Source organism: Opisthocomus hoazin, chromosome 9 (assembly GCF_030867145.1).
Source record: "Opisthocomus hoazin isolate bOpiHoa1 chromosome 9, bOpiHoa1.hap1, whole genome shotgun sequence".
NCBI classification, from domain to species: Eukaryota; Metazoa; Chordata; class Aves; order Opisthocomiformes; family Opisthocomidae; genus Opisthocomus; species Opisthocomus hoazin.
The window spans coordinates 17,410,888-17,424,484 of record NC_134422.1 but is presented as its reverse complement, the minus strand read 5'-3'; the positions used below and the strand labels follow the sequence as shown (position 1 = coordinate 17,424,484).

General features: G+C 53.0%; 1 protein-coding gene across 1 annotated transcript in view; it reads right to left on the bottom strand.

The window, feature by feature from the left end:
• IGFBP2 (insulin like growth factor binding protein 2) overlaps positions 1 to 13,383 on the bottom strand; it is a 64,913-nt gene extending 51,530 nt beyond the window's left edge. Inside the window, exon 1 of the mRNA XM_075430444.1 lies at positions 12,981 to 13,383. Within this exon, the coding sequence (XP_075286559.1) occupies positions 12,981 to 13,383 (403 nt within the window). The remainder of the gene's footprint in view (positions 1 to 12,980) is intronic.
• Between the last annotated feature and the right edge of the window lie 214 nt (positions 13,384 to 13,597).

Sequence of the window (13,597 nt, the reverse complement as noted above, 5' to 3'; positions counted from 1 at the left end):
AGAAATTCTTCACCATGAGGGCAGTGAAACACTGGCACAGGTTGCCCAAAGAAGCTGTGGCTGCCCCCTCCCTGGCAGTGTTCAAGGCCAGGTTGGATGGAGCTCTGAGCAGCCTGGTCTAGTGGAAGATATCCCTGCTCATGGCAGGGGGGTTGGAGCCAGATGATCTTTAAGGTCCCTTCCAACCCAAACCATTCTATGATTCTATGATTCTGTAATTGCAGTCTTGCATTGCAGACATCTTCTGCCACACAACCTGAAGTCCCACCCATTCACAGTTCTTTCTTGCATAAAATTTTGGGAACTTCCCCCATTAAAATTTTTTGTAAATCTGATGGGAGTCCACTGGTGCAAGAGAAGAAGAGCAACAGCTTCCTGCAGACTGCGGAGTTTCTCGGGTTGTAATTTATATAGCAGTGGACAACCCACAGTGGTTTGTAAACACTCCCACAGAAGCGTTCACACCCTTTACACTGAGCTCAATGTCAGTCTTGAACACGGGTAATGGTGACAGGAGACGAGCAAGATGTGTAATTTAACTGCCAAAAATGTAGCTTTATCACAGGATGCCATGGAGGGGATATGCATTCAGTCGACTATCCCCGCATAGGCAGGGAAAATAAAAGAGAAGAACTGGGGGGAAAAAAAAAAAACAACAAACACAGACTCAGTTAAATATTTATAGGGGGCTGCTGCATTTCAATCACAAGCAGTTTTTCAGGTCACTGGGGACACTTCAGGTCTGCTAGGGCAGATCAGTTCCAGGGGACAGGACACTGTCGACAACCACAGCCCAGAGGCTGAACTCTGCCAGCACGTAATGCAGGGAAAAAACAGACCCGGGCAGGCTTGTGCTTCTGCTGGGCACAGCCCAAGTGATGGGACCTCCCTTCTTGCCACAGCTGTTGCTCCTGGACACATGAGGTGGCAGAAGATGGGAACAGGCGTCATTTGTAAGAGTAACCCCAAACTGGTCTTGTACGTGGAGATCTTCTCTCACGAAGCCTCAAGACATCGCGGTGGTGTACACAGCCAAGGGTTTGCTTGTCTCCCCCAGCGCTTGAAGTCCCACCGCTAGAAGTCAGGAGGGCAGCTCCCACAATGGAGGAGGTATCTCTGTGAGCAGCTGGCAGACCAGGATGTGCTTTGGAAATCCCTGAAATTGTGGGCTGAGCGATGTCAGCAGCACGGTGGTTTTCCGTAGCTCCATTCCCACCTCGCAAGGCTCACTCCATACTCATTAATTCCCAAGTTGTGCACTGCTGGCTACCATCTAAGGCAGGATTATGGGCTTGATGGACCTTTGGCCAGGTTGGTCTGCTGCCCCCTCATATCTGCACTGCCCAAGCGCTTTCAGAGTGGTCTGAATCTGCAAAGGTCGGTTTCAGAACGTGCAGGACCAGCCTAATGGCCAGAGGTTAAGGTAACAAATCCTTGAAACCAACCTGATAAAAAGAACAAATACAAAAATGGAGGAAAGCAATGACTGAAATCAATAACAAACATTACTAGAAAGACAGAAGCTTTCCAACTGCCTGAGACTAGAAGAATCTATGTCTGCCTTATCATTTTTTTACTCTTTTTTACGAGGCACGTTTTGTTAATGCTGAAAATTATGTGTTTCAGCCCTTTGTCAGTTCAGCTGGCCTTAGTCCCTGTAGGATGATGGTCACAGCTCCCGAGAGGGCTGAGCACCAACCAAACCACGCTTTGTGCAGTGGGACCTGCAGGAACTTTACCACCTCCTTGGTCAGCTTTGCCATGTTGAACTCACTTAATCCAAAACAAGGGGGAAAAAAAAGCAAAGAAGTGAAGCCCCAGTTCACAAAGGTGGGGTTGAGTAGAAACGAGAGGTTAGACTCAAAATCACAACCCCCTGTCCAAATATAAATATCTGAAGCAATATTCATAAAGCAAACACTAGAATGACTGGCAAGCTGTGTGCATTTTGCACACCTGCCCCTTACCAGCTGGCAACTCTCGAGACAACATCAGCATTTCTAAAAAGAGATTAAAATAAAAGCACGCTGAGCCCATGGACAGCCCTTGTTTAAAAGCCATGTGAGAGGTGATAAGTTTCGACAGGCTGACTCCCCACAAACGTAAGCAAGGGAAAGTTATCAGCTCTGGGCTTCCAAAATGTTTACTCAATCTAATGTTATTCTGACTGCTCTCAGGCAGACCTTTCCAAAGTCCCATGCTGTGGTACTTATGGCATACCCTCACCAAAAGCCAAATGTAGAGCATCCTTACCCAAAGGTATTTCCAAGCACTTTAATACCATAGAAGTAACCAGTGTCCTTGCAAGGTAGGAACAGTGCTGTGGAAACCCATCCTGTGGGCAGACGAGGCTGAAGGTGTGCAGCCTCCACTGTGCAACATCCAAAGCTCAGATCTGAACACTGCACCAAACTGAAACTGTGGGAGTAATTAAGAAGCCTAGATGGATGGCTTAAGCTGAGTAGGAGCCAACAGACTGAGAGACGACACCCTCATGAACCACACTGGGGCATTTTAGTGGCTGCAACTGATCTCAGACTTGGGTTTAGATCTCATCTGGCCAACAGCCACAGCTTGGGAAGCACGTCTGGTGGAGGATGTCAGTATACTCTGCGTGTTTCCTCACAAAGGCTTGGGATACCAGTTCTTATTTTTAGTACTATTTTAATTTCTTCATGTAATGAGTTCAGTGTTTCAGGCAGCCCTGGAGGAGCAGGAAGCACATGTTCCATAATAAAACTAATTAATTCATGTGGAATTTCTAGCCATTATTGTGCAAGTGGCCAAATTCCTCACTCCTGAGAAGCTGCCAAAATGGCCATTAATCTGGCTGTGGTCATAAGCAGGATTCCTGTGGCCTCCTGCAACACCCGACCGGCCCCCGGGACAGAGACTGCAGAAACCAAAGTGGATGTTGTTATTTCCTCACACCGACTCCCACAGCCCGAGTTTTACTAAACAAGACAGTTGCCTCAGAGGGCTCCATGCCAAACTCCTCCCATTGCCCCCAGACCAAGCATGCGCCAGTCATATGCACAGAGGTCTAGGCCTCCAGATTCAGCCCAAATCAGGCATTTCATCATTATTCAAAGCTCTAAAGACCAACTATTTTCACCTGCCCAGCATTGGAGATGCTCTCAGAAACAGGTGCCCTGAAGGGAGCAGGGTATCAAAATTGTCCTGGAGACATCAGAAGTTGCATTCCTACCACCTAGCTGGGCATGCTAGGAGGCTGAGCTGTTTGGTCCCATCTGCAGGCAGTGGGAAGCTGTTCTCCTTCGCAGAGAAATTCCAAGCAAGAATTTCATAGACCAAAATTCCTCAATAATGCACAAGAATTAACGGAATCTGTCTCTCCGCCTGCGAGCTGGGGGTGACAGGGTCTGCGGGGCTTGGCAGGGAAAAAAAGCAGGAATAAACTTATTTTAGTCACTAAAATCAACACCAACAAAATTACTCAGAATACCCACCAGGAGCCGACCTATTGTGTAAGAAGGCACCATTTTGCCATAGTCTCATTTTTCTCCCCGAACTTTGGAGTGCTCTTTAAATTCAGTGATGGGTTAGAAGGTTACCCTCAGAACAGTACCTCTAGTGCTGTCCCACCATCCGGTCCCAGGAATGGCTATATTCCTGAACACCACTAGAAATCCAGACCTTCTGTCCCAAATGTCTTGTGTAATTGAGTACTTGTAGCAACCTGGGTTTCTAACAGTCTGAACAAAATGCTCCCAAAACCACCTCTGCACAAGAAATGGAGGCAGCACTGTTCACCATGGCCAAAGGAAAAGGTCCCTTGCCATGGCCATCCATTGCATCAGGTCTCCTCATCCCCCTTTCCATCATGGCAGATGATTTACCTGCCCATTCACACCACAGTCAGATCAAGACGGTGCTGCAGTGATTTCCCTGCCATTACATCAATCCAGTTCATATGATATTCAGAAGAACGGAAAGTGCCCTCTACACATCAGGGATTGTATCAAACTGATGGCCCTTGGTTAGTGGCAAGTACTGTGCTAGAAAAAGTATGGCGGTTGGAGCCCAGTAGTGCAGATAGGGAGAAGGTTCCACCACAAGGAATGTTGTCCTTGACCAGTTGGACTAAGAGACACCTTGCCAGAGCCTGGGATGGAGCCTGGAGCAGTTCTTCCAACCTTCAGGAAGAAGTGGTAAGACTTGTTATAGTGTTATCACTCAGCACTTCCCTTGCACTGGTTCAGCTGCAAACCTGGCAGAGCAAACCAGCTACTGTGTGGAGGGTGGATTGCAGCACCCCTGACAGGTGTCCCCAGGGCAATGTAACTGGACTTTAGCAAAGCCACTGCAGGTTGAGTAAGGAGGACCAGGACGAACCGAAAACAGCCAGGGAAAGACCTGGGGCTGCTGGGTTAGCTTCACTGTGAACAGAAACACCATGGTGGACAACCACCCTAACCCTACAACCCCCACACCAAATTCTCACCGTGTCCAGGACCCAGAAGACCCAAACCAGGCACCTCAGGGAGCCCCCAAGCCAGGCACTCCAGATCATCCACAGCCTCAGCAGCTCCACATCCCTCCTGGGGCTATGGGCCAGAGTCCCAGCACCGGCCCCGGGCTCCAACGTTGTGGGAGTATGGAGACCCATGCCGGCCACCCCTCCCGCTCTTCCTCCTCACGCCATTCCTCTTCGCTAAACCTGAGTTCCTCTCCCCATTGCTGCTTGCTTTTGAAGTGCCAGATGAAACAGCACCAGATGGAGGCAAGCCGCTCGCCCGCTGAAAGCAACGGGAGACGAGCGTTTCCACATGGGCTGTGTGGGAGGGCTGCCATCACGCCGGTTGCAAACCCTGCGTCTCCCCCTGGCTCAGCGTGCAGCCGAACGGCGCACCGAGCACCGCAGACAAAACCTCCTGGATTCAAACAAAACGACGCCCGAGCAACTTTCCAGATGTAAAAATGGTCAGATTCTGGCCAGTTTCACTGCTTCTGCTCTTCTGCCATCACTTCTGAGATCCCCTGCCTTGGGGCTGCTCAGGATCCGCCCTACTCCCCTCAAGAGCAGAATTTGGGATGTCTGAAATACAGGGCGCTCACAACCCTACAGGAGACAGGTCACACTGGGACACACTCACCTGATCTTTGGAGGTACCAAAAATGTCTTGCAGGACACCCAAAACCACAAAAATGCCTTGAACAACTCACTGTGTCCACCAGTCCCCCCAGACTGAACAGCAAGCACCCCTGGGATGTGGACATGAGGCACCCACCCTTTTCTAGTTATAAAACAGCAAGAGGAAAATGTGGGAAGGTGATCAGACAACCTCCTCACCTAGGCGAGAGAAGGCTATTAGCATGGGTTGGATGTCCTACAAGTAGCCAGAAGAGCTGAGAACAGACTGCCCCGGCTGAAGTCTGAAAAGACCTTGCAGGGAAGTCTTGCTGTGGTCTCACGCAGAAATACAGGGCAAAGCTTCATGAATTTTCCCGATATAGGACTACAGCACTCTCCCATGGACAATGACATGCAAGTGACTATAACAGCGTGTCACAGTTGTAGGTATCCTGCATCACATGGCTACAAGGACAAGCTGCAAGGAGGCACAAAAAATCCTCCCTAAAGTCACCTCCAGCCAGTAAGGTGCTGGAGACATTATTAATTTCAAGGGCAAAACATTAGAAACCTCCTCATCCCACCTGAGCTCTTTCATCTGCAGAAAATTGTAAGGAAAAGCTGGGATTTCAACACGGTCCAATTCCCACCAGTGCTTTGTGTCACTCTCAATTACAGTCCAGAATGAAATACCAAGAAATCGTTCCTCGCGGCCGGCAGAATTAATGGGATCTTTGACTACAGAGAGAACCAGGCAGTGAACTTGTTCCCTTACCAGCCAAGAGGCACAGTGCAGCTTTCTTCAGAATAAAAGCTGCAATGTCAAAGGATAGTTTAAGGCTTACAAAAGTGACCTGATGTTTCCCAGTGTTCCAGTCCATAAGAAAGGCACATGATTATCGTCCCTTTCCTTTCTAAAACAATTTATTTCTACCATAAGCTGATGCAGCAAGAGACTTTATCTTCCCACTGGCATCCAGCTAAATTACATGTGGGGCAAAACACTGAACACAGAAGACAATCAATAATGCAGTTAAAACAAGCTGTCAAATGCAGGGCTGCAGCAAAGCTCCGATGACTGTGCACTAACCCCCTTCTCTCGAGTCTTTGCCCAGGATAACCACCACATCATGTTCGCCTGTAATTAGATGTCAACTTGCACGTTTAATGAAGCCACACTTGGACAGTTCATGAATAAGAAACACCTCCTAGCTTGCTGGCAGTGACTGCCGAAGGTGGGCAAGGATGTTTCCATCAGAGATTCGGTCTGTAGAAGGTAGTTTGTCTTTGTGGAAATAATAATAAGACTGGATTTGCAATCCGCTAAGGTGGCAGAAAACTCATCCTTCCAGAAAAGTGAAGATCTGGTTGGGTTAACTCCCCATCGCGGCTCACCTGGGATCCAGATAAGGACCGAGACCTGTATGATGGACCATGTGCACAAGGACAGGCAGAGAGTGGGGCATGACTGCCACAAGATCAGCTCAGCAGGGTTGAAAGGCAGCCAAGAGTAATCTGCACAACATGTTAGGAGTCCCAGCAAGGATTTTTCCTTCTCTCCTGAGTCCACAGCCCGCAGCACGCTCGGCACCCACGGAGCAGCGTGTCGTTGCATGGCACACAGCAAAGGGACACGCAACACAACTCCTTCCCCCAGGCAGACAACGCAGATTTCTCCAGAAGGCTAATGCCATCAGGTGAAGACTCGCTCTTCCACTGAGGGCAAACCCGCCTCTTCTGGCAGATGCAAACAGACAACAAGGACATGTTGGAAAGCCAAGCCCGATGTGTTCAGTACATGCTGCTAAAGGACACCTTCAAAAGCGGTCACACACACACCGATTCAGGCAGCACCTCCCCAAGGAAGAACCAGTGTGAACATGGGTGGAAGCGACAGTGGAAGCGCACGCAAGGACAACGGGCTTGCATCCCTCTGATACGGAAGGGTTCTGCTAAGCAGCCACTGGATTGAAGTTACGTATTTCACCCTGATTCAAAGAAAAAACCAGGAATTCTTACACCTGGAAACTCAGTACGCCACCAAGCTCAGCACTCCTCCTTTAACAGGAATGCTTTAAAAGCATCTTTACATTTTACCTTGGCCTTCCTCTTACTCTGTCTGCCTAAAGCAAAGGTCCTTCCATGAAGGAATCAGAGCCTCAGCAGGGAAGGAAGCTGTGACCATGCTCAGAAAGCTGGATTTGCCCAATTCAAGCAGAAACGCAAAAAATCCACCAGAGAAACTGCTGTTCCTCCCAGGTCCTTAGTGCTGAACACGCAACCAGGAAAAACAGGTACGGGAGTACTGCTGGCCGCTGGGATGAAGTCCTGTCTTCACAAACCCAGTCGTGTTTGTGGGGAACAGCAACAGCCACTCATCGGGCAGATAAATTAGCCGCGGTTAATAGTGGAGCCAGGTCTAGTACAGAGCCATACACAAACACACCTCTCACATTCCAGTTTTCACTGTTTTGCCTCCTGAATTGTTTATCTCAGCTCAATTCCTGGATGTGGATAAAACAAACGACATGGACTTTCTCACAGACAGGGCTTCTTGCTGTTCCCTTGACAAATACCATGCTCAGCGAGTATGAGCCTGAAACCCAGAGGAAAGGAAACAACTGCGAAGGGCAAGAAGGAAACGGATCATTTGCCAAGGGACAGCATGAAAACACATTTCTCCTTTGGGCCAGAGCCTTGAAATCTTCCAGGCTTCCCCTTCCCTCCAAACCACCGTTTTCACACCACCACCACACCCCCTACAGCAAACTCACGTGGGACTGGGGCAGCGGGTAGCATTATTTCCAAGAATCTGCTCCACAAGGTGTTATTTATTGTCTTCATACTTACAGATGACAGCCAGCCCAGGGCCCGACCAGATTAGCTCTTGACCAGACACAGCTGCCACGAAGGAGCTGGAGACCTGGTCCACCTACTGGCAAAGCCCCAGAGGCAGGGAGGATAGATGAGCTGTGTGGGTTTTCTTCATTCACATATCATCCTTAGAGCTGTTATTAATTGTGTTTCACTTTTGTTAATTTCTTCCACAGCAAGGAGCTCTGCAGACATTCGGTTCAGCCTGGGCAGAGCTGCTGTAGCGGCTGTGGACACATTCACACACACCTGAGGATCTGGTTCTCAGGGTTGGCTTCTCTGGCGTCTGGTAATGTCCGAGCTCACATAAGCCAGGCCGAACGCCTGGTTGCAGCACTCGTCACTACCCTCCCTCTTGCTCACGTGCTTCTGCCTCCAAAGGCGTCTAACACGGGACAAGGGGGACACTCCTAGACTGGCTCTCCTCAAGCCCTCACCCACTTTTTAGCAACACAGTGCCTGCGGGACCTCCACCACTGTGCTAGATCTGGCCAACTTGACTGACGGGGTCTGAAGTTGTGGGGGTGGAAGGAAAGATACGCACACAGACATGCAGAACATGACAGATGCTTCAGTTCCTTGTAAAAGCAGGAGAGCAGTAGAAGTCTTCCTGGCGATTCAGTGGACATGAAAAATGCACGCATAGCATTACTGGCATGGTTTTCAAGTTGCTGTTAAAATTCCACTTATATTATGCTACCTCCAACCTCAGAGTCTTCTGTGTTTTGGAGCAATACATTTAAAGTGTCTTTTAGCAGATGCCCGCCAAGGGGAAATGGAGGTTTTGACATTTGACCCATAAGGAAGGATGTGTGGCATTTGGGGCTACCCAAATAAGGATTTTAGTTGGATGCTAAAAGGAGCTGTGTTTTTAACAGTTAACTATTTTGACGCTGGGTTTGTACCACAGGAGCTCAAAGTGGAGTCCCTGACCAGGTGAAGGAGGCAACCTCAGCCCTGCAAGTTCAAGTTTGCCTCGGGCCGCATTCTTTGCACAGCTCTCTTTCCATTTGGAAAGATTACTTTGCACTGGCATGGACTTAAAAAAACATTCTTGTTTTAGTAAAGAAGTGAGATTCTAAGGCAGGACTCAACATCCAGCAGTGGGTTCTGAGGCCGATCCCACTGAATTAATATAAATATCACGACAACAAAATAAAACACTACTACACACCCAACTGAACTACCCAGGCAAAGGAAAAAAAAATCCCTTAACTGGACAGCTTTGAACCGTGGCTCAAGAACTTTTTTCTCAGAGTGGAACAAGTTTTATACCTAGGACCTTGCCTCCTTTGGAGAAAACAGATGTTCTTCAGCTATTCTCATAACTCAGGCAAGACAATTTCGGACATTTGCTGACATTGCTAAGATCCGCCCCGCTCCACCTCCTGGCACAAGTTCCCACCTCGGAACAGCACCGGCACCTTGCTGCACCTTAAGCCAGTTCAGGTCATTGATCTGTCAGAAAAGCATTGACTTGTTTCCTGGGGCTGGCTTTCCGCAGGATAAGCTCCTGAACCAGTCTACTCTGACGCAAGGTGAGAGCTAAACCCAGCAGAAGTAAGGGAGAGGAACACTGCAGCGGAGAGCCAGACAAGACCACGTGAGCCCCTGATTCCAATTCACGATGGCCAAAGCAGGAGGCAGCATCCCCACTCTCTGGCTGAGATTGGAGAGGTTGAAAGACCTCAATGCTACCTGAAACATCTCTCAAAGCATGTTGCGTCTCCAGGACCCATTCGGTCCTGGGCCACCCTAGGTCTGCTCGGAGAGAAGACGGGCACATTACCTGCCAGGACACAGACCGCTAACGCGACGTACAGACGGCCCTCGCTCTGCTCCCTGTGTCCTGGCAGACGTTGGGCACATCGTTTAGTCCATCTGCAAAACAGCGTGCCGATCGCGCTGAGGTGCTGAGAGAATAAACACACTCGAGACTGGCACGAGCCCTGCGAGCTTCACACGCACAATAACAACCCTCCATCCCCAGTTCAGGCAGTTCCAGCCAGCACTACGTCAGGTTTGTTATGCGATGACCTGAAATAGACTGCAAAAGTGCGTGGTCCAGTGGCATCGAAACTATTCCAGAGGCCCTGATCCCTGGAGGTGCTGAGCGTCCGTCTCGCTCCCACCATCGGTGGGAGTTCGTGCACTCGCCTCCCGGGGGGGATCGGGGGTAGAAGTTCTCAGCCTGATTTCCACAGACTGCTGCTATTTTCTTCCAACATTCCCAACATCTTCAAAATACTCAAAACCTCTTGTGCAATGAGCAACATCCCCTGCTTCCTAGCTACATGGTGGTTTATGTTACTTTCCGCCTACAACCATTTCAGGATTGGCTTTACAGACCTAAGTGGAAGACTAAACAATGCTGGAGCCACAGCAGGAGAATTTGCAGAGTTTTATTCCTTGTTTCATTTGGGCAATCCTTCTGCCTCTCATCAGGGACAAAAAAACTTGCCAACCTCTTAATTTAGGAATAGCACGAGCTCTGCATTCCAGTCCCGAATGAGCCAAAGGAGCCTTTTCAAGCTGGAAAGGGGAAAAAAGGGCAAATACCTTTAAGCACTTTTAAGCAAAAAAAAAATAAAAAAAAAAAAAAAAGCCTCAACACCTGCCTTTTGCAGGCAAAAACCTGCTCTCCGGGCACTCTTAAAACTAGCTTGACATCAGCATTTGAAAGGGAATTCCAGTCCCTGCTCCTTCAGGTGCCAGACTGCTTTCCCTGTCGCTGCTTCAAACGCAAAGCAAACCTCCCTGGTCTACGTTTTGCAGGCACGCCGCAGAGGGAAGTGACGATGTGAGCCTGAACAGAACAGCGTCAAGTGAAGCTGGCAGATTCGGGTCTTGTTTTTGTTGTGGGTTTGGTTGTTTTGGTTTGGTTTTGGGTTTTATTTGCCTAATGGCTACAACAACCTGTTAAAAGTTTTCTAATCTGAAGAGAGCAAACCCTTTTCTGGATGTCCGAGCTCCTCTGCCAAGACATGCTTGACTTTGAACACTCCAGCTGCATGTTTCACATCACGCTGGCTAAGGATGTGCCAGTATTTTTATTATTCACCCCCTATGGACATTACGGAGCACCACATACATTAAAGTGTTTTTAAACTGTGCTATTTGTGTGTGTGTATGGATTACACACAGAGATATGGTCAAATAAATCACATCCATTGTAAAGGGATAATAAAATCAAGCAAAATACCCAGCGAAGTAACACAATTCTGAAATAAAGCCCATAAAAGCAAAAAACGCAGCCTTAACTCAGAAAATGACCTCTCAACCCATCACCGCAACGCTCTCCGCTCACCCTCCCCAACTTCTTGTAAAAGCATAAGCCTGGCAGTCAGCACCAGATTCCTTAAATCGAAATGCCCTTGGCTTCTTCTGGAGAGCGTAAAATTCACTCCCTTGACGCTCGTACTCTGTTGTCAAGCAGGGCTTCACATCGACGCGTTCGTTCTCCAGACTCCCGGCTCTCCGCAGCCCTTCGCAGCTGGGCAAAGGGGGGGGGGGACACACAGGAGTGAGGACCGCAGCGGTGGCAGCCTGGGTACCCTGAAGCAGCAGCTCGCAACGTGCAGAGCTCTCCCCGGTGCCGGTGTCCCGTCCCCCCCCGCCTCCGTCTCTCCCCCTAGAGCGGGGCAGCGGGTGCCGGTACCGGCTGCGCCCGCACCCTCCCGGGGACCGGCGCCCAGGGGCACGGCCCCGCTCGCAGCGCTGCGCAGCGAAGCCTCGGCGAGAGGGACGGGAGGGAATTCAAGGTCGCGATGCCGAGCGAGTTATGCCAAAAAAGGGTAGCAGCCCCCCGGTCGTCGGCAGCGGAACAAAACCAGCAAGGAGGGGTGATTTCGCAGGAGAAAGTGCTGGTTTCTAGGCTCAGACCCGACTCCGTGACCCTGTGAAAGGGCTCCCGGCCGATCGCAAGGGAGCGGAGCCGGCAGCCAAGCCAGGCTCTGCCGCGCCGGCATCCCAGGAGCGCTCCCTCCCGCAGCAATCCCAGCCACAGGGCAGGAACCTGCGGGCGGCCCCGTCCTCGGGGCTGCGCCCTCGGGGGACGCCCCTCTTCCCCCGGCACCCAGTGTCTGGACCGGGGGGGGGGGTCGGGAGGGGCCAGGACCCCAAGGGCAGCGGCTACCCCAGCGCCAAGGCGGCTCTGCTGGGAAGGTGGCCGTGGGGAGCAGGCTCCGCACGCAGGGCCCCCCAGCCCCCCCCTTCCCACCAGGCAGCACATGGTCCTTCCCACGCCGCCTCTCCCCGCACCTTTGGGTCACCTCGTCACCCTCCCGGGCGCTTTTTCTCCCCCACCAAACCCAAACTTGCACTGCCACCGCCCTCTGCTCCCGAAAGGGCTCCCCCTCAGCTGCACCTCCCCAAATTTCACCCTTCTCTGCCTCCATGGGTTTCTTCTCTAGAGGACACCAACCTCCACCCTGACCCCCGGGGCAGTCCCCACATTCCCCACCCCCCCCCCCACCGCCCCCGGGGTTCCTGTCCCATGCCAAGGCAACCTCACACTTTACCCCCGGGCACAGCTGCACCCCCAAACACCCCTCTGTTCCCCACACCCCCAGGGGCGCGATCCACTCCTTCCCCCCCTCTCCTTTCTGCCCCCTTCGTCACTCCCTGGGCTCTCCCCCCGCCCCGTAGGGTTCCCCCCTGCCGAGGGGTCCCTCTGCCCCGGGGATCCCCCACCCGTTAGGATCCCTTTGTCCCCTGGAGACGTGCCGTGCTCCGCTGCCCCTTCGCTGCCCCCCCCCCCCTCAAGCCCGCCCGGTGTCCGGTATCCCGTGCCCGGCTCTGCGTCCCGGTGCGCGGTGCCCGGTGCCCCACGCCCCGTGCGCGGTGCGTGGTGCCCCGTCCCCAGCACCAGCTCGCCGGCTCCCCGCATGCAGGGCGCTCGGTGCCCGGTGCCTGTGCGGGGTGCCCGGTCCCCCGCACGCAGGGCGCTCGGTGCCCGGTGCCCGGCGCTGGGCGCGGCCGCCCCGCGGTCCCGGAGCCGGTCGCTGCTCACCTGCGGGGCGCTCGGCGCTGGCGCCGTACTCGGCCGCGTCGCGGCGGCGGGCGCATGTGCCCTGCCCCTGCACCAGGGCTTGGAGGGGCAGCTCGGCGCCGGGGTCGGGGTAGCAGCGCAAGCCGGCGGCGCAGCGGGGCGTGTAGACGCCGCACGCCTCGGCCTCCAGGCGGGCGCAGACCGGGCAGCAGCCGCAGCCCGGCTCCCGCACCAGCTCGGGGCAGGGCGGGCGGGCGGCCGGGGGGCAGGCGGCCAGGCGCTCCGCCGTGCAGGGCGGGCAGCGGAACAGCACCTCGGGCAGCGCCGGCCCCGCCAGCGCCAGCGCCGCCGCCGCCGCCGCCACCAGCAGCCGCGGCCAGGCGGCCCGCTCCGCGCCGCCGCGACCGACCCCGCCGAGCGCCATGGCGGGACTGACGGGCGGCGGGGCCGGCAGGTGGACGCGGCGCCCGCCCCCCCGGCGGCGCGGAGGGGAGCGGAGCCGAGCGGCGCGGATCGGCGCGGAGGGGAGCGGAGCCGAGCGGAGCCGAGCGGGGCCGGGCGCGCCGAGGCGCCGCCGGGTCCTAGAGCCGCCCCCGCGCCCGCCCCCCCCCCCCGCCGCGGGAGAAGGGGGTCAGTCC